General features: G+C 41.5%; 3 protein-coding genes across 5 annotated transcripts in view; 1 reads left to right on the forward strand and 2 right to left on the reverse strand.

Moving 5' to 3' along the window:
• LOC114435704 (low-density lipoprotein receptor-related protein 1-like) overlaps window positions 1-8,741 on the forward strand; it is a 75,074-nt gene extending 66,333 nt beyond the window's left edge. For 2 of the 3 annotated variants that reach the window (XM_028405610.1, XM_028405612.1), the window contains 23 exons: window positions 341-466; window positions 548-664; window positions 1,297-1,403; window positions 1,507-1,639; window positions 1,726-1,848; window positions 1,988-2,110; window positions 2,324-2,458; window positions 2,537-2,674; window positions 2,777-2,896; window positions 2,995-3,260; window positions 3,341-3,522; window positions 3,618-3,724; window positions 3,812-3,931; window positions 4,013-4,189; window positions 4,265-4,405; window positions 4,487-4,660; window positions 4,747-4,908; window positions 5,041-5,224; window positions 5,302-5,409; window positions 5,521-5,591; window positions 5,676-5,766; window positions 6,649-6,781; window positions 6,864-8,741. In XM_028405610.1, coding sequence (XP_028261411.1) covers window positions 341-466; window positions 548-664; window positions 1,297-1,403; window positions 1,507-1,639; window positions 1,726-1,848; window positions 1,988-2,110; window positions 2,324-2,458; window positions 2,537-2,674; window positions 2,777-2,896; window positions 2,995-3,260; window positions 3,341-3,522; window positions 3,618-3,724; window positions 3,812-3,931; window positions 4,013-4,189; window positions 4,265-4,405; window positions 4,487-4,660; window positions 4,747-4,908; window positions 5,041-5,224; window positions 5,302-5,409; window positions 5,521-5,591; window positions 5,676-5,766; window positions 6,649-6,781; window positions 6,864-7,004 — 3,179 coding nt within the window. In that variant the 3' untranslated portion in view covers window positions 7,005-8,741. The remainder of the gene's footprint in view (window positions 1-340; window positions 467-547; window positions 665-1,296; window positions 1,404-1,506; window positions 1,640-1,725; window positions 1,849-1,987; window positions 2,111-2,323; window positions 2,459-2,536; window positions 2,675-2,776; window positions 2,897-2,994; window positions 3,261-3,340; window positions 3,523-3,617; window positions 3,725-3,811; window positions 3,932-4,012; window positions 4,190-4,264; window positions 4,406-4,486; window positions 4,661-4,746; window positions 4,909-5,040; window positions 5,225-5,301; window positions 5,410-5,520; window positions 5,592-5,675; window positions 5,767-6,648; window positions 6,782-6,863) is intronic. The other variant, XM_028405611.1, reaches the window with a different exon arrangement.
• A 286-nt stretch (window positions 8,742-9,027) lies between these two features.
• On the reverse strand, window positions 9,028-11,468 carry LOC114435706 (uncharacterized). Its single transcript, XM_028405615.1, has 4 exons — window positions 11,392-11,468; window positions 10,297-10,495; window positions 9,882-10,168; window positions 9,028-9,808 (listed from the first exon to the last, which is right to left on the reverse strand). Exons 2-4 carry the CDS (start codon window positions 10,487-10,489, stop codon window positions 9,266-9,268), a joined length of 1,023 nt encoding a protein of 340 aa, XP_028261416.1. The 5' UTR covers window positions 10,490-10,495; window positions 11,392-11,468; the 3' UTR covers window positions 9,028-9,265.
• Window positions 11,469-12,090: 622 nt separating this feature from the next.
• LOC114435705 (uncharacterized) lies at window positions 12,091-16,112 on the reverse strand. Its single transcript, XM_028405613.1, has 8 exons — window positions 16,046-16,112; window positions 15,717-15,775; window positions 15,583-15,633; window positions 14,723-14,921; window positions 14,299-14,585; window positions 13,081-14,220; window positions 12,774-12,991; window positions 12,091-12,696 (listed from the first exon to the last, which is right to left on the reverse strand). The coding sequence occupies exons 2-8, from the start codon at window positions 15,747-15,749 to the stop codon at window positions 12,627-12,629; spliced, it is 1,998 nt and encodes a 665-aa protein (XP_028261414.1). The 5' UTR covers window positions 15,750-15,775; window positions 16,046-16,112; the 3' UTR covers window positions 12,091-12,626.
• Window positions 16,113-16,636: the final 524 nt, after the last annotated feature.

The raw sequence follows: 16,636 nt of genomic DNA on the forward strand, positions 1-16,636 counted from the left end.
ACACACCTCAGCCTGTGAATAAATTCTCATCATGAAAATTAATCTGTAATAAAGCCTGACTGGATATATTGATGTGACACTGTGAATCTGAATCTCCATAGAAATTGCACACTGACATTTAGAGTTTAAAAAGGAGACTGTACAGCACTTAACCGAGCTTATATGGGTTCATTGATTAGTCAATCTGCCACATTTAAAGTTAATCAGAACTCAAGCAATTATTTCAAAAACTTTCATAAAAACTGTGAGATCTATTCTGTTAGAGGAAACAGAGTGAATAAGCCTGTATTCTCATGCCTGGTGTTAAGATGTCTAATCCCTTAAATCCTCTCTGTTGCAGCTCAAATGACATGTGGTGTGGATGAGTTCCGCTGTAAGGACTCGGGGCGCTGCATCCCAGCACGCTGGAAGTGTGACGGCGAAGATGACTGTGGGGACGCCTCAGATGAACCCAAAGAGGAGTGCGGTAAGGAGAGATTTGCAGATAGAGAATAAATGTGAAAGAAGCTGGTCAATGCTCATCTTTAGTATGTTTACCGACACACAGACGAGCGGACTTGTGAGCCATACCAGTTTCGCTGTAAGAACAATCGCTGTGTGCCAGGCCGCTGGCAGTGTGACTACGACAATGACTGTGGGGATAACTCTGATGAAGACAACTGTGGTAGGTTCCCGTCTGTTTTTTCTGTGGGAAGCAACACAGCCTCAAACAGCTGCACAGCTTAACAGTGATTTATAGTATTGTAGGAGCTCTGCTATCAGCAGACTGTTTGAATAAAGCAGCAGGTTACAGTGGTAAGCAATGCATCACCTGTCACTGTGTGTGTCTGTTCTATTTGCTCAACTGCACAGCATGGTTGAGATTTGATTTTTTTTTTTTTTTGTAACCATTTGCACATCTCACATCATCTCATGTCTATTTTGCATTTCACACTGGCCAGTTGCTGTGAGCCAGAGGTAGGTGTTGTCACAGTTTCAGATCAACCACAACCTCAGCTTACCCAGTCCTTTGTGTGCCCCCCCAGCTTGTCTTTTTTGTTCCGTAAGCCTTTTTCCTGCTTTTTTTTAATCCCATTAGCAGCATACCATCCCCACCTCCTGTGAACCCTGTGATATGAATTATCAGCCTTGTTTTATTCTTGTATGTCTGGCTCTCATCAGAGCACCTTGTGTTCTTTTTTCAGTCTGCTCGATTCCCACCTTTTCTTTCACCTCTCCTCGCTCCTTGCTTCTACTCTCTGTTCATCCCTAATTATCCTCTCTCACCTTTCTGAGCACTCTTCTCTCTGTCCTCAGTGCCTAGGCAGTGTTCAGAGAGTGAGTTTGCCTGCACAAATGGACGCTGCATCGCTGGCCGCTGGAAGTGCGATGGGGACCATGACTGTGCTGATGGTTCAGATGAGGTATCACTCACCACCCCCCTTTCCTGACCACCCCCCCACCCCCCGCCATTCTGCCCTGATATCATGTGGATACTAATGTAGGACATCCTCTGTCTCAATTCAGAACGGCTGTGACGTGAAGTGTGACAGTGATCAGTTCCAGTGTAAAAATGGCCATTGTATTCCCATCCGCTGGCGCTGTGACAAAGATGCCGACTGCATGGATAACAGCGATGAAGAGAACTGTGACAGTGGCGGTAAGTCGCACGCATGTTAACGCCAAAAGAATCAGCTGCTGATGTTATGACCCATTCATTGTTCTTTCCTCCTCTCTTACTGTTAGTGACTAGACACTGCCACCCAGATGAGTTTCATTGCAACAACACTCTTTGTAAACCCCTTGGCTGGAAGTGTGATGGTGAAGATGACTGTGGAGACAACTCTGATGAGAACCCGGAGGAGTGTGGTAGGAATTATTGCATTTCATGTGTTTACAGCATTCTAGCTGACCATTTAATACCGTGCACTTCATTTAATGCTAATTTAATTTAATTTAATGCTAATGATTTTAACTTATTGATACTTTTTTCCATTTGGTCGTGTAGTTAAATTTCAGTGTCCACCAACAAGACAATTCCGTTGTCATAACGACCGTGTGTGTCTGCCACTGTCAAAACGGTGTGATGGTGTTAACAACTGTGGAGACAACAGTGATGAAGAAAACTGCCGTGAGTTTGTTTAAATATTAAACATTAATTTGAGTTTTTTGTTTTAATCCTTTATTTTAATCCTGTTTTTGAAATGTTTGTTAAGTCACTATCACTACATAAGTTCAGTAACACCAAAAGATAAATTATATGATGATATTAATATTTTACAGCAGCAAGTTATTTTCTGTCAGAATAGGCACGGGTAACATAGACCTCTCTGTTCTTATCCAGAAGTTCCTACCACACCATGTCAAAAGTTCGAGTTCCAGTGCTCCAATGGTCGTTGCATCAACTCTAATCTTCGCTGCAACTACTTCAACGACTGTGAAGACTATGGTTCTGATGAAATCAACTGCAATAAAAAAGGTGCGTAGTGCCAAACACAATTAGTTGCAGTAACATAACATAACATAATTTCGTGGCTTTGTGTTTCATTACTTGTAGACACGGCGCTGAATGACTGCCGCAGCAACAGGACGGTGTGCGGGGATGGAGATGAAGCTCACTGTGTGGTGAACAGCACTGACTCTTTCTGCTCCTGTAAGCCTGGCTTCCGTTCAAATGGACTGAACAGATGTGAAGGTACACCTTTATTCTCTGCACTGGCTTCACTTTTCTTTTTAATGCTATGGCTGCAGCTTGACGTGTGCTATGTGAATGATGTGGCCTTGGCATCTTTTGCAGATAAGAATGAGTGCACACAGTTTGGAGTATGTTCACACATCTGCAACAACACTAAGGGTTCATACAAGTGCAGCTGCCATAAATACTTCACCAGAATTAATGACACCTGCAAAGCTGATAGTGAGTAACCAACATTTGTCAACTTTTCAGGCTCATGTGTATCTATTACAATGATTCAACCTTTGTTTGTTCTAACGTAATTCCCTGTGCACCACCAGCTCAGAGACAGGTCCTCTACATCGCTGATGACAATGAAATCCGCAGCCTGGACCCTTCCATGCCAAACTGGCGCTATGAGCAGATCTTCCAGGGTGATGCTAACGTGCGCATTAATGCTATGGACCTGCATGTCAAGATGAACCGCATCTACTGGACAAACTGGCACACTGGCCGCATTTCTTCCTATGATCTGCCCTTGTCCTCCTCCTCTCCCAACAGCAACCGGAACAGACGCCAAAGTGACTCCAGAGTCACCAACCTCGAAGTAAGTCTGCAGAAGTTTGTTAAATGATGTGTGTCCAATTTTGGAGGCCTTTGCTGTATTTTTTATATTGTTGTATTTAGATTCCTGATCTGAGGATGCCCCGTGGCATTGCTGTGGACTGGGTGGCAGGGAACTTGTACTGGACCGACTCTGGAAGAGACGTCATTGAGGTGGCTCAAATCAGTGTAGGGCACCACTACAAAACCCTGATCTCTGGCATGATTGATGAGCCTTATGCTATTGTAGTTGATCCTCCGAGAGGGTGAGTGAGTCAGGAAAGAAGGGTCATGAATGCAAATTGAGATTTAATTGTGGCAACAGCAGTGACTAATGAAGCATTCACTTTTCAATCATTAGAAAAATGTACTGGGCAGACTGGGGCAACCACCCCAAGATTGAAACAGCTGCTATGGATGGAACCATGAGAGAGACCCTGGTTGAAGAAAACATCCAGTGGCCTACTGGTAAAACAAAAAAAACCCTTTATAATCTGACCTACATTTAATACAAAATAAATCAACTTTCCTTATACCTCTCTGTGTTCTATAAAGGCCTGGCAGTGGACTACTTCAACGAGCGTCTGTACTGGGCAGATGTTAAACTCTCTTTGATTGGCAGCGTGAGGCTGAATGGCAGTGATGCAGTTGTGGCTGTAAACAGCATTAAAAACAGTTGAGTGTCAAATAATTGTAACCCACATTAACCCTTTTTTATTAGTCAGGACTTAAATCTGTGTCTTTGTTTCTGCACAGAGCTCAATCACCCCTTCAGCATCGATGTCTTTGAGGACTACATTTATGGCGTCACCTACATTGACAACTACGTCTTCCGAGTGAATAAGTTTGGCAAAGGCCCTATTGAGAACCTGACAACTGGGATGAACCATGCCACAGATATAGTTCTGTACCATCGCTACAAACAGCCTGAAAGTGAGTAAAAGCTAAAGGGGAAGGTGACTCATGAATCGAGTTAATAATCTGTAACATGAGTTATCTCTCTGTCAGTGACCAATCCCTGTGACAGGAAGAAATGTGAATGGTTGTGCCTGCTAAGCCCCAGTGGACCCGTCTGCACCTGCCCCAATGGACGCACACTGGACAACGGCACCTGTGTGGAGCTTCCAACACCCACTCTATCCCCTATCTGTGAGTGAATAGACAGAAACAAGGACACACTATCTGGTGATTAAGTTACTCTGTGTGACTGAATGATTTGGTCCCCTGCAGCTCCTCCCAGTGGCCCCTGCTTAGTGCAGTGCATGAACGGTGGCAGCTGTTTCCTAAATGCCCACAAGCAGCCCAAGTGTCGCTGCCAGCCAAATTATGGAGGAGAACGATGTGAGATTGATCAGTGTAGGGACTACTGCAAGAACGGAGGCACATGCACACCTTCCCCTACTGGTAAGACATACACATTAAAATAAATGTTTTGAAAATTGCTTTTTAATCTGACACACCATCACCATCACTTCTCTGTCCTCCCACAGGCTCTCCTACCTGTCGCTGCCTGCCAGGCTTTACAGGGCCAAACTGTAACCTGCACACTTGCAAGAATTACTGCAAGAATGGAGGCAATTGTACAGTGAGTGCTGGAAACCAGCCAACCTGCCGCTGCCCCGCTGACTTCTTAGGCGATCAGTGCCAGTACAGTGAGTGCTCCCTCTTGTCATTTTGATGTGCAGTTTACATTACAGGACTACTGTACTTCTGCTGTTCAATTAGCATTGTGGACAGAGCATCTACACTAACATGTTGGTGTGTGTGTGTGTGTGTGTGAGCAGGAAGCTGTGAAGGTCACTGCCAGAACAAAGGCACATGTCTACAGAGTGAAAATGGCTCCAAGATGTGCCGCTGCCTGCCCCAGTTCATCGGCAGTACTTGTGAAATTGACAAGTGTCACTATTGTCGTGATGGCGAGTGCATCCCCAGAGATGGTTTTACATCTACGGGGGACTTCACTTGTCGGTAAGAGGACACAGAGTTTCAACTTCACTTTAAGGACAATCAAATGTTTTTACTCATATTTTTGTTGGTTTTCACAGTTGCACAAATGGCAGAATCCAACCCAGCTGTTACACATGTGACACAAATGAGTACTGTGCTAATGGCCAGTGCTCTATAAACCCCATTACTCGCCTTCCAGAGTGCAGGTAAGACCAGAGAGAGTAGATTCACGTTGTTGCCGCTCACTTTGAATATCGTCTTTGCATAGCTTATACGCACATTTACATGCAAATGTCTCTCCTTGTGTGTGTGTGTAGATGTTCATCTGGCTGGGTAGGAAATCGCTGTGAGTTCGTGGCCATCTCTAGTGATACATCAGGCTCAGGACGTAAGCCAATTCTTCTGTAAAGAGTGACTTTCATAAGCAGAGGTTGAAATCAAAATCATTCATACCCATGTTTATTGTGTGCAGGCGTAGCCTCCATTGTGATCCCGGTTCTGCTACTGTTGCTGCTGGTTCTGGCTGTAGTAGCATTGTTGTGGTACAGGAGACGGATGAGAGGGTGAGTATCATTCACATCCTGCGACGGTGGAGACCTCTTTTTGCTGCCTTTCTTTTTTTCTTCTTTCCTCCCTTTCCTTGGTCTGCACTATTACACTCCTCTCTGTAATGCCATCTCTTCTGCTCCTCAGGTCTAGCCGGCCCGGCAAAACCGGCTCAAGACGCTTGCGGTAACGGTTGCCAGGGTTACAATGTTTCCCCTTCATACCCGTATTCAGTTCTGCATTCTGATGCTCTCTTTCTCTATTTCCCCTTAACCATAAGTCTTGGTTGCTGTGCAGTGTTTGGTCCTGTGGTGAATGTTGCACCATTTTCTCTGGGAGCTGTTAGCCATCCTGCTCCTATAGTATCTCTGTCTGTTCAGTTTCCCTCTTCAAGAGCAGCTGCAGGGCAGATCTATTGAAAATATGCATTGGATAGATCTGTCTATAAATTAGGTCTCTCATATTGTCGTCTGTCATATTGTGCTAAACTGTACTGTGCTGTGGTTTGTACTGTGGTAGTGTCAGAGGTGGAAGAGTCAAACAGCATTCTTCCACGCTCAGAGTGGAAAATGCAACTTGTAAAATCCAGCATTTACACAGACATATATGGTAGAGCTGATGCATATTTTTTATACATTATTTTAGAGGATGATTGTGGACTTGTCTTGAAAGATAGTCTGGTATCCAGGTCCATTATCTGTGTGGATCTGATGTGGGCTACATGAATGCTGGGTTTGTGTCAGTGCCTGTTCTGTGGCTTAGCCTGGATGGTGGTGAGATTCATGCCCTGCCTCTTCCCTCCCTTCGTAATGTGGCTGTGTCCCTGCTTGCCATGTTCAGGCCCTTCTGATTTTACATAATAAACAAAAGTTTGACTGCGCATTTAATATTCTGTTTAGGGCCAAGGGCTTCCAGCACCAAAGGATGACCAATGGGGCCATGAATGTCGAGATTGGAAACCCAGCCTATGGCGAGCCTGACGATGATGCCGGGGAGCTGCTAGATGCAGACTTCACGCTGGACCCAGACAAGGTAGTAAATAAACGGCAGGCATGTCTGAGCCATTCTGTAGCCTCGTCTAATATCGTAATGGATATCTGTTGTCTCTCTCCAGCCCACCAACTTCACAAACCCGGTATATGCCACTCTGTACATGGGAGCTCACAACAGTCGCAACTCTCTGGCCAGCACAGATGAGAAGAAGGAGTTGCTATCACGCGGAGACGAGGAGCCCCTTGTGGACCCGCTGGCATAGACTGTCCATTGGCCTGGATCATGCTATTCCAAACACACCCCCTTCTTGCCTTTTAAAGAAAAATTAAACTAAAAAAAAAATCGATAAAAAGCGTGAGAGAAAATTGATAAAAAGTGTGAACACTGTATAAAATGTACAAAACTGAAGGACTACTTTTGTATGTGATTGCAGTATTATATTTTGTTCTTTTGAGATTCCTCTGGTCAAAAACAAATAACATTTTCTATGAGAGATTTTTAATTTACACTTTGTCCCTTACCCTTTACCTAAATAGCCACTACCTCTGTGCAAAATGAAATGGAAACAAGAAAAATCTGAAGAAAAGATGCTATCATTGGAGCAATTTTAATTTTTTATTTTTGTATGAATTGTATAGAAAAGAAAAAAAACATTGTTCCATTTCACCAGTGCCAACTGTTTGTTGTTTGTGTTGACTTTGAGCGGGAAAGGCAAAACTCAAAGTTTCCTGAATCGGTACGTACGTCATCCTGCTGGGTCTCTCAGTGGGATTGTGAGACAGATTTGTGATAGCACCGTTTGTGTATAGCACATGTAAAATGTCAATACCAGATGGCAACTACAGTGTTTCCACATAATTTCTTCTCAGAGAACAATGTTGATGATATGATTGTGTTGTCTTCCTTGCACAGAATATCACATTTTACGGTATAGTATATACTGTAGGCTTTATATACCGTGGGATGTAAAGAAGATGTGTTTGTTTTTATCACGTTGTTTGGAGCTCATGTGTTGCTGAAGTGAGAGGATAAGAGGTGTGTGATTGTTTGGAGAATGAGAAGGTTGGTTATGGGTTAAACATTCCAGGCAGAGTGATGGATGGAGATTACAGGTGTAAAGTGACTGAGTTAGGGTGTATGGCTTGGTGGGTGGGCAGAAAGTGGGGTGTTCATGCCCAGGGCCACAGCTGGCTTAATAATGGGAGGACCACTACAGATGAAAGAGTTTGAAGGATAGTGTTATGTCTGCACTAGTTAGCTGTACAAGGGTCTTCCTCCGGAGGGAAATGGATTATGGCAAAATGTGAGGAAAAAAAAAAGTTCAGTGGTCCTGTGTTTGTCTTTTAGTTCTCCGGTCAATTTTTTTTTGTGAAGACCAGATAATAATCTGGCTTTGTGAGTAGATTTATCTTTCTGCCTTTAGATGATCAAAGTCTGTATGTTCACAGTTTTGTAATGACTCAGTCTTAAGTGCATTATGTTCATTTGGTTCTTAGCATTTCTCTGTTGTTCTTGATCTCTCCTCTGTGGCCTGCTGCTGCTAATGCTACCATTCTGGTCGCTCTGACACGTCCTTACGCTCAGCCTCTGTCCCAAAATGCTGCTTCTGTCAGAAATGTGTCAGCCATATCTTAATGCATGTGACGAGTAACACGAGTCTTCAGTGTAACTACAATAACAACTTTTTATTTTGCTTACTTGTCAGCGAGTGTATGCTGTTGTATATGTTTTGTCTTTAATTGAGAGAGAAGTACAATCATTTTACCTAAAGAACATTTTTGCAAAAATCATATGTGCATTTCCAGATTTTTTTGTGTTTGTTTTGGATTAGTCCTTGTTTTTTAAAATGAAAAATGACACATAGCTTTTATAGTACACAATGCATGGAGGCGCAGACTTTCTTCTGGAAAGAGAATAATGTTTAATTTTTGCTGGAGTACTTTACAAACTAAATAACAGATATTGTTATAAATAAAATTTTAAAAATTGTACAGAAAAACAGGCTCTGTGTTTTCTGTTCCCAACCTGCACCAATAATGTGAGAAATAAAGTGATGAATCAGCATGGTCGTGTTCAATTATTTATTTATTCATGCTGTAACATAAATGTACATGGTCTATGCATGATGTTCGCACAGTTATTGAGCTATAACTACAAACTGCACAACTTCTAATGACACATCAATGAACATCAGTCAAATATCTGTCTCTGCAGTAATCCTATGTGAGCACACCACAAGATCCTACAGACATCAAAACAAAGTAATCCCAGTGACCAGGTTTTTAAATACCTGAATTATTGTCTAATATTAAAAACCTCAAAACATCCTTCATCAAAAATCATGTTTGTGTATGTTTTACATGTTAAAATAAATTCTCACCGCATACAAAAATGTACCGATTATGATGAATCATCACACATCTATTTATATAGTTTTAAAGAATCATCTTAACTTCTTTGACATGTATAATTCAGCAGGCTGAAACAGAATACATACTAAAAATACATTTGATCCCAGAAGGACTACTCCACGTCTAGTCCTGCATCAGCGAGAGGGTCGTTGATGGTCATTTTAATCTTCTGTGGTGTGCCTTCTGACCCCCATCTGGACTCTTCAAGAGCACTGTTATTTGGTTGCTGCATTGCATGTAAGGTCTTACAGAAAGCATCTTGACTGTGGCTCGGTCCACGCACGGTCATCTCTTCAGAGGACACAGTAAGGTGAAGCTTGTTCTCTTCTCTCTGGATTATCTTCAGTGTGTTACTCCACATATCTGCATCTGTATACTTGAAGGGAATAACTGAGGCTCTGGAGTCAGGTAAGCACTTCTTGACAAGACTTGTGAACTCAGAGCACGCATTTTCTGGGTTTCCATTGTTCTGGTCTGGTTCAAATGTCACCTTTACCTCAGTCTTAATTTGAACTCCATTTTTTTTTGCTATATTATGAACATCTTTTTTGTAAATGTGGCTCATATACCAGAAATGGTTCACTGAGACAAAACAAGAAGGAAGCTGTTGTCCTGCTCCAGAAGTAGTGCTACTCTTCCCTTGTTGCACTTCATCCTGTTAAGAAACATATACATTAATCAAAGTATTTTTTACAATAATTTTGAATGATGTATTACAAAATACCTACAGCTTCTAGCTCTGACATAAACACATCATCAGGTTTTTGCGAAATAATGGAGGGAAGAGGGGTAGTTGTCACATCATTTGGTTTCTGTGCATCGAAAGAGGGGTGATGGCTCATTGGTGCATCATCAGGTTTTTGTGCAGCCACAGAGAGATGAAGGTCCATTGGAGCAGCATCTTGTTTCTGTGTATCCAGCCCTGGTAGTGTCAGACTAACATTTCGTACGATGGCAGTTTTTTGTTTTTTCCTGATCAGTGTTTCTCCACTCAGTTTCTGAAGCATGCTTATAGCTGCAATGGAGGAAAAGAAAGGTTTACAACTAAAAGTTCCTTTGTAATGATTTAAAGTTATGTAGGTAATTAGCTGTTAATGTGGGATTTCATTGTAACAATGACAACATTTTAACATCATACTGCACCTGGAGCAGGTGTAATCTTTATCACACATTCATCTCTAAAGATCTTTACAACTGAGCAGTCTGTCTGGGGGTTGTTTTTGTTGAACCAAGACTGAAGCGCTTGTTCGAGCAGTTTTTCTGGTTTCTGGATACTGGGGTCCAAAAACTCAAATGACAGAGTGAGCTGAACTGAATCTTCAACCTGTGGAGTCATGTTGACCTGAAAACATGTAACAAACAACGGTAATTCTACAATCATTTTTTATGTTTTTAGTTATTGTACAGACAATTTAAAGTCATCACACTTTTTTTCGAATTGAAAATTCCTAATTAGCTTAACACTGGCTAGCTCCTTCCAACAGAATGCTAAAGAAGTTGGCTGATCATTTCAAATATGGCAGAGAAAGCTTGGATTATGACCCTTGTTCTGTGAAGTGTGTCACTGTTACCACACAGGAGACCACCATGACCTGATCTAGGAAAGTCAATAAATAACACAGCAGGACATCCCCCAAGGAAAGTGTCCATAATTACCAGGCTGTCTGCTCGCCTGGGTCTGACAAGAGGTCAAGAGACAATCTGCCCTTTTTTTAGGCAGAGTTCCCCTGAAACCTACAACCCTGAGCGAGATTTGGATCTAAGAGAGTTACAAGAAACCCAAATCAGCGAGGTCTACATGCCTCAGGTGTGTGGATACAAAGGAAGTGCAGCTGGTTACTCCCTAGAAAGTTGTCATTCTGTCTACTGCTTAGTTGATAACTCACATAATGAGAAGACGGTCAACATGGCAAACTATAGCTTGCCATGTTGACCGTCTTCTCTCTTTAAAGGACAGCAGACGCCTGCGACACACAGCACATGTACAGTATGATAGCAGTGACTGTTCAGTCAACAAACCATTCTTTATTTGGTGCGTTTATTTAAAAACACTAAATAAAACAACGTCACGACTCAAGCGACGTAAAAGTCCGACAGAAATCACACTACGGTCAGTTTAATGTTATTTTATATATCTCATACATACAGTGCTGTTATATAAATTTCCACTTCACTTCTTTTTAAAATAAGTTTAACATTTTCAGCGTGTAATCACAACTCTTTGCCGTGTGTTCTTACCTTCGCCTCGCTGCTGCTGCTGGCTCTTCCTGGTGACTGAAAGTGAAAGTAGGTGCAACAGGGGAGAACACACACACACACACTGCTGAAGATGTCCGTGGAAACTTCTAATCCCAGAAAAGAACAGAAAGTAAGAGAGTCATCTTAAAACTAAAAATACAATCTTTTTTTATCTTTTTTATTTTTAATTTTCCCTAAATGTCCCTCAGACACCTTTCTGCTTGATACAAACATGTTATAGTTTAAAGTAAATGCAAGAATTTAGCTTTATATATATATATATATATATATATATATATATAACTGTAACCTTCTATGAGTGTGATGCAGGTGCAGTTCTTCTTTATAAAAGTAAATAAATGGCAGGCATGTCTGAGCCATTCTGTAGCCTCGGGCATATCATCTTATGGATATCTGTTGTCTCTCTCCAGCCCACCAACTTCACAAACCCGGTATATGCCACTCTGCATGGGAGCTCACATCAGTCACAACTCTCTGGCCAAAATGAAAAATGACACATAGAGGCGCAGACTTTCTTCTGGAAAGAGAACAATGTTTAATTTTTGCTGGAGTACTTCACAAACTAAATAACAGATATTGTTATAAATAAAATTTAAAAAATTGTACAGAAAAACAGGCTCTGTGTTTTCTGTTCCCAACCTGCACCAGTAATGTGAGAAATAAAGTGATGAATCAGCATGAGTGTGTTCAATCATTTATTTATTCATGCTGTAACATAAATGTCCATGGTCTATGCAGAATGTTCACACAGCAGCATGTTGATTGGTTTCATAGGATTATTGAGCTATAACTACAAACTGCACAACTTCTAATGACACAGAACATCAGTCACACTTCTGTCTCTGCAGTGAACCTATGTGAGCACACCACAAGTTTGTTAGTCAGCACTTACAACAGATTGTGGACAAATCCTCCTGTGTGATTACATTGCAGCTGCAGGTACTACTTAATGTTCACCATTTTTATCTATTGATCCTACAGACATCAAAACACAGTAATCCCAATACCTGAATTATTGTCTAATATTAAAAACCTCAAAACATCCTTTATCAAAAAAAAATATGTTTGTGCATGTTTTACATGTTAAAATAAATTCTCACCGCATACCAAAATTTACAGATTATGATGAAACATCACACATCGATTAATATAGTTTTAAAGAATCATCTTAACTTCTTGGACATAAACCATTAAAAATCTTTGCATCCAACAGTTCACTTGATGCCTTTAGCCTTCAGCTCCTCCTGGACCTTTCTCAGGTAGTTGGGGTCCGGATATCCAAAACTGTGGAAACAACATGTATAATTCAGCAGGCTGAAACAGAATATATACTAAAAATACATTTGATCGGCCTACAGTACCTCTGTGGTCCTCCATGTCTGGATGTTTTGTGGTGAATGTCATTCCAGGTCACCTGGTTATCACAGCCAGTTGTTCTGGATCTTCCGACGGTAAAAATGAGCCTTTGATCAAATGCTTTCTTCAACAGACACAGCACCTTGTTGCCCTCATTGTTGTCTGGCAGATATGCCTCTCTTGTTATACCAGAATAGTACTCTCTAGGATTGGGATGTTTTTTCTGCAAAGAAAGACAAAATTCTTAAAAATGAAAATATCGGGCACACACTGACTTGAGTTCTTAAAAGGGCATTTAAATAAAATGATTACCGTCTGTTTTCCAGTCGGAATATGATACTGGATCACTATAGTACCACAGTGGTCGAACCCAGGGAGAGATGTGAGTTCTTTTGTCCAAGTCATTGTTCCATCTGGCTGGTCTCCTTCTATCACACCAAAGATGTCTCTACATATAGGACAGATGGGCCCCATGGTCTCTGTTGCTCCTTCCAGGCATCCCTCGCAAAACTCATGTTTACATTTCAGCTGTTTCTTATTTTTAAATGTATCCAAACATATTGGGCAGTTTATGTCTTTGTTGTCTCCTGCTGATGCACCTGCTCCTGGGGTAGTTTCGGCGATGTTCGGAGTGTTTTGTCCATTGGAGGTGTCCTCTGAGTGAGCACTGCTCTTCAGTGATTTGCTGGGGTATAGATTGTAGCTCATGGGTGATGTGGCAGTTTTCTGGTACAGACGAAGAAGAGCTTTGACAGCATGACTCTCCATGGCAGCATTGCCTCCAGCACTGTTGTACACAGCTTTGATTGTGACTTTGTCCTGGTTGAAGCCTGTTTCCAACAAGTGTACATTAAACTTAGATTCGATGTCTGCTTTCAAATCAAAAGACGTCTTCATCACATCCCAGAAGGACTTCTCCATGTCTAGTCCTGCATCAGCGAGAGGGTCGTTGATGGTTATTTTAATCTTCAGTGGTGTGTTTCGAGACAACCATCTGGACTCTTCAAGAGCACTGTTATTTGGTTGCTGCATTGCATGTAAGGTCTTACAGAAAGCATCTTGACTGTGGCTCGGTCCACGCACGGTCATCTCTTCAGAGGACACAGTAAGGTGAAGCTTGTTCTCTTCTCTCTGGATTATCTTCAGTGTTTTACTCCACATATCTGCATCTGTATACTTGAAGGGAACAACTGAGGTTTTGGAGTCATGTATGCACTTTTGGACAAGATTTGTGAACTCAGTGCGCGCATTTTCTGGGTTTCCACCATTCTGGTCTGGTTCAAATGTCACCCTCAACTCCGTCTTAATTTGAACTCCATTATTTTTTGCTATATGATCAACATCTTTTTTGTAGATGTGGCTCACATACCAGAAATGGTTCACTGAGACCAAACAAGGAAGCTGTTGTCCTGCTCCAGAAGTAGTGCTACTCTTCTCTTGTTGCACTTCATCCTGTTAAGAAACACCATATATACATTAGTAAAAGTATTTTTTACAATAATTTTAAATGATTTATTACAAAATACCTACAGCTTCTAGCTCTGACATAAACACATCATCAGGTTTTTTTGAAATAATGGAGGGAAGAGGGGTAGTTGTCACATCATTTGGTTTCTGTGCATCGAAAGAGGGGTGATGGCTCGTTGGTGCATCATCAGGTTTTTGTGCAGCCACAGAGAGATGAAGGTCCATTGGAGCAGCATCTTGTTTCTGTGTATCCAGCCCTGGTAGTGTCAGACTAACATTTCGTACGATGGCAGTTTTTTGTTTTTTCCTGATCAGTGTTTCTCCACTCAGTTTCTGAAGCATGCTTATAGCTGCAATGGAGGAAAAGAAAGGTTTACAACTAAAAGTTCCTTTGTAATGATTTAAAGTTATGTATTATGGCAATGTAATTAGCTGTTAATGTGGGATTTCATTGTAACAATGACAACATTTTAACATCATACTGCACCTGGAGCAGGTGTAATCTTTATCACACATTCATCTCTAAAGATCTTTACAACTGAGCAGTCTGTCTGGGGGTTGTTTTTGTTGAACCAAGACTGAAGCGCTTGTTCGAGCAGTTTTTCTGGTTTCTGGATACTGGGGTCCAAAAACTCAAATGACAGAGTGAGCTGAACTGAATCTTCAACCTGTGGAGTCATGTTGACCTGAAAACATGTAACAAAATCAGAAGGTTCACTGACATCCATGGTGGCAACACTAGTGGAGGGTGCTCCTTCTAACAGAATGCTGAAGAAGTTGGCTGATAATTTCAAATATGGCAGAGAAAGCTTGGATTATGACCCTTGTTCTGCGAAGTGTGTCACTGTTACCACACAGGAGACCACCATGACGTGATCTCGGGAGGTCAATAAATAACACAGCAGGACATCTCCCAAGGAAAGTGTCCATGCAGTTACAATTACCAGGCTGCCTGCCAGATGTTCATTTTAGAAAGAAAAGCTTAGTGGCCACCATTTTGAAAATTATGACATCATTGCTGCACTGCCACAGTCTAAGATGGTGACTACACATGCTGGGCAAAGCCTCACATGTCTGCAGAGGCCTCCCACCTAAGGTCATAAACTTATCAATCAATCACCACTCTTACTTTACACTTTAGTTTTTGTCATTAATGACTACAGCTGTGCACACTGTTAACATTTGATCATTTGATTAGATAAGGTGTGGCCTGACTGCTGATCATATGCCTTCAGTTTAATCCTTTTACTTTCACCTACACTGTAAAGCAAACAGGCCTGTTGGAGCCAGGAACCCCCCCCCCCCTCCCTCCCCACACACACACACAAACACACACACGATACAAACCTCAGCAGAATCTACAGGCCCTGCTGTATGTTGCGCTTCTGGCAACGGGCTCTATATAGAGGAAGACAGGATGTTTAAATCAACACCTACAGTAGTAGATAATATGTGAACATAAATATGCTTATAAAGCTCACACAATCCATATCCTCGTCGTCATAGCTTGCCATGTTGACCGTCTTCTCTCAGCTGACGCCTGCGACACAGCACATGTACAGTATGACAGCAGTCAGCAGTCAACAAACCATTCTTTATTTGGTGCGTTTATTTAAAAACACTAAAAAAAAAACAACGTCACGACTCAGACGACGTCAAAGTCCGACAGAAATCACACTACGGTCAGTTTAATGTTATTTTATATATCATATACATACAGTGCTGTTATATACTTTTCCACGTTGCTGCTTTTTAAAATAAGTTTAACATTTTCAGCGTGTAATCACAACTCTTTGCCGTGTGTTCTTACCTTCGCTTCGCTGCTGCTGCTGGCTCTTCCTGGTAACTGAAAGTGAAAGTAGCTGCAACAGGGGAGGGGGCAAGATGTCTGTGGAAACTTGTAATCCCAGAAAAGAACAGAAAGTAAGAGAGTCATCTTAAAACTAAAAATACAATGATGTATTTGTAATGTTCCCTAAATGTCCCGACACCTGTCTGCTTGATACAAACGTGTTATAGTTTTAAGTAAATGCAGAATTTATTTATTATTTTTGCACACATTTAACTGATTTTGGCTTCTTTTGTTCTGAAACAAACATTTGCACATCTTACATAATATTCTTAACAGAAGACAGGCAGGTGGAGTGTGTATGACCTTTTTCACACTTTCTATCCATATATAAGATTCGTTGTGCGCATGCGTCACGACGTTTCAGTCGCTCCGTGTCTCTCGCCTACTTTTGTTGTTTCTTCTAAGTTATTTTTCATTTACCTTTTAAGCAATTTGCCTCTGGGATTAACAAAGTATGTCTGATTCTGATTATGTCAATACTTGGTGATTGATAGTTATTGATTCACTAACAGACAAAGAGGAGCAGTAGACACGCCTATATATTGTGAG

Source organism: Parambassis ranga, chromosome 5, assembly GCF_900634625.1.
Source record: "Parambassis ranga chromosome 5, fParRan2.1, whole genome shotgun sequence".
In the NCBI taxonomy this organism is placed as follows: Eukaryota; Metazoa; Chordata; class Actinopteri; family Ambassidae; genus Parambassis; species Parambassis ranga.

Excerpts from the sequence above, each read along its gene's own strand:
- LOC114435706 (XM_028405615.1), bottom strand. The coding sequence starts at position 10,489 with ATGACTCCACAGGTTGAAGATTCAGTTCAGCTCACTCTGTCATTTGAG. Across the intron at positions 10,169-10,296 it reads AAAGATTACACCTGCTCCAG|CTATAAGCATGCTTCAGAAA; the intron begins GTGCAGTATGAT and ends CCTCCATTGCAG. Across the intron at positions 9,809-9,881 it reads TTATGTCAGAGCTAGAAGCT|GATGAAGTGCAACAAGGGAA; the intron begins GTAGGTATTTTG and ends GTTTCTTAACAG.
- LOC114435705 (XM_028405613.1), bottom strand. The coding sequence starts at position 15,749 with ATGGCAAGCTATGACGACGAGGATATGGATTGT. Across the intron at positions 15,634-15,716 it reads ACGACGAGGATATGGATTGT|AGCCCGTTGCCAGAAGCGCA; the intron begins GTGAGCTTTATA and ends TCCTCTATATAG. Across the intron at positions 12,697-12,773 it reads AGACATGGAGGACCACAGAG|TTTTGGATATCCGGACCCCA; the intron begins GTACTGTAGGCC and ends TTGTTTCCACAG.